General features: G+C 37.2%; 1 protein-coding gene across 1 annotated transcript in view; it reads right to left on the reverse strand.

Moving 5' to 3' along the window:
- LOC109487658 (collagen alpha-2(I) chain-like) overlaps positions 1-1329 on the reverse strand; it is an 11420-nt gene extending 10091 nt beyond the window's left edge. The window contains exons 1-2 of the mRNA XM_019791662.1: positions 1290-1329; positions 921-1016 (exon numbers count right to left, since the gene is read on the reverse strand). Coding sequence (XP_019647221.1) covers positions 921-1016; positions 1290-1329 — 136 coding nt within the window. The remainder of the gene's footprint in view (positions 1-920; positions 1017-1289) is intronic.
- Between the last annotated feature and the right edge of the window lie 1394 nt (positions 1330-2723).

Raw genomic sequence — 2723 nt, forward strand, 5'->3', positions numbered from 1 at the left:
TTTTTCGAGTTTATATCGTATACGTAGAAATAAAAACATATAAAACATTTATAACTTCTTAGTGAGCTCGAGGATAATGATAATACTGGAGAAAGGAAGAAATGTGGAATTTGAAAGGTTTATACTACATGTAATCCCTCCTTCCTTTTAGCTTATCAAACACTAATCATAACATTGCAGATAGTAAGTAAAAGATGAAGAAAGAAAACAGGAATATCAATATCAAATCACTCAATAGTTAATACAATGATAGCAAAATATCAATCAATAGACTAATTAAATACCAGATCCTAGATAATATTATTGATTATATAAAAGCACAATGAGTAGATATAGGAAATATGGCGGCAACATACTAAATACATGTAGCTAAACGGTGATATGTCAACATGTCATTACAATTGATTCACCTAACTATAAAACTCGTAAACAATATTTCTATTTGTTATATTTGACAACTGACGCCTCTATTTCCTTTGAGAAAGAAAGCCTTTCTGCCAGAAGAAAGAAAGGTTTTGAAAAATTTTGAATATATATCTCATGTGTGCTTTGATTTGATTTGTGGCATGCTTCATGCAGTTTAATAATTTGATCAAGATGGCGTCAGTGGATTGCCTAAGAAAAGCATATCTGTTCGTGTAGCATCCGATTTCATATCATATCATAGCTAGAATCGTAATAAGTAACGTACGGCGGGCACACATTCGTCGTAGGTCGTCGTACGATTCAAGTTGATGTTGTATAGGACTTCCAAGCAGGCTGATAGAACCAACGGCCGACAAAATAGTCCTTTTGTGACAACTGAATTTTGCATGTACAACGCATACGCGAATACTTCAGGAATGTTTTCAGTTTACTACTAGCATGATCGCGCGACAGTCGCACGACGAATGTGACCAGGCCTTACGACAGCAGTTTACCTGCTCTGGAGACGTACAGACTGTTGGGTATATTCGCAGCGGCGTCAGCAGTTGACCTCCAGTCATGAGTCTGTGGCTGCTCCGTTGGCGTGGTGTCTGGGGGAAAATTACAAAATTTCAGATGGCGCCGACAGTGGCAAAATACAACATTTTTGAATTGCAATCTTCAAGAATGAGAGCATTTTTCAATTGACATACACAAAAAAAAAAATAACGCAGATACAATCCAATCATTACAAATTACACTGATTTAAAAAAAAGTATCCAGTTGACTAAGTAACAATTTCCTTGTGTAAAAAATACAGCTTAGCTTGTCTGCTGACATGCTGAACAACGTTGGGAGAAAAAATGTTTACAAAAACAATTTACCCGTGTCACACGTTTTGGGATGCTGCTGTCTTCTCGGCATGATGGAACTTTCCCGCTGGTTTCTGGAAAGCGAAAAAAACACGTCCTACACCAGGCGAGACCTGAAACTCAATGCAAAATTGCCTTAGCTAAAGTAAGAAATATCGAGACAATCATATGAACACGTCAAAGGTTTCTTTGTTGTTTGTTTATTTTTACATATTGAAAGATGGAAAAGAATTTTCAAAGGGGTTATTTCAATTCTGAAGGCCACCATCTTTATTGCATCCATTTATACAGGCACAGGCACCAATACAAATGCATCTATTTTTTTTTTTGGTTTTATGATTTTGATATTTAGAATTTGTCCCGCGCTCAAAATACTTTTATTTACAATACTTCGAGTAAAAAAAACCTGCTTTTACTCGAAGTAAGGTAAATATAAGTATTTCAAGGACTGAATCTGAATACTATAGTCTAAGCATCTAGTGTCAAGCTACCCTGAATTTTAGGTCATTTTGTTTCCGTATTAGTGCAGAGGAGCCAAAATGCACATTTTTTGTCCGAAAATAGTCACTGGCAAAAGGTAGTGGATGTTTCCTTTTCGAAATCTGGCCACTCTTTCAAGAAGCTGATAAAACAACATTGCTGACCTCTGACTTCTCGACCCAGCCTGATCCATCGATTTTGATGCTCGGTTGTGTATATATATGTTACTTTTAGTTATATTATTTACTGTTGTTGGTGTTTATGCCTATCTGTACAGGGCACGCCTGTAAGCAGTATATTGTACTGAGTGCGTCTACCCTGTATAAAGAAGACAGAAATAAATAAATAAATTATATCCAGTTGCTTGAGAAACTGTCTTTTGGCAAATCTATTAAAGGCTTAACTGAGGTTCCTGGGTTAAATGAAAAGAATGATTAAAGTGCATAAATGCAAAATGCTTTTTATTCATGAGTGCTAAAAATCCTCATCGATCTGTACATCTCTCCTGTAACTTAACATTTCGTAAGTTACCTAGATGGGGTCGGCCCTATGTTACGACAGCCCTATGTTACGACAGCCCTATGTTACGACAGCCCTATGTTACGACAGCCCTATGTTACGACATCAATACTTTTCTTGTAGGATGGTTAGTTTTATGGGAATATTTCAACTTTACGCTCTAACTTAATTGACCTTTTAAATTAGGTATGCGACATTAACACCCAGCCCGAGTCTAAAACATAAACAAAAATAAACAAACAACGCGGATCTAGTCGGGTAGGTAGGGTTCTCCATTGCTCGGTAATCGTTATAGATAAGCAAATAGTTTCGTATTTGCCGAAACACCCGTGGATTGTAGTATTTTCAGGCCTGGTAAAGTTGGTCGGCCAGCGAAGCGTTCTTGGTATTAGTCCGCGGGCAAGGGTGATGCGGTTTTGTCGCCTGATGACCCAAATAGCTTCGTTC

The sequence above is a fragment of the Branchiostoma belcheri genome, unplaced genomic scaffold, assembly GCF_001625305.1.
Source record: "Branchiostoma belcheri isolate BF01 breed outbred unplaced genomic scaffold, Haploidv18h27 scaffold9, whole genome shotgun sequence".
NCBI classification, from domain to species: domain Eukaryota; kingdom Metazoa; phylum Chordata; class Leptocardii; order Amphioxiformes; family Branchiostomatidae; genus Branchiostoma; species Branchiostoma belcheri.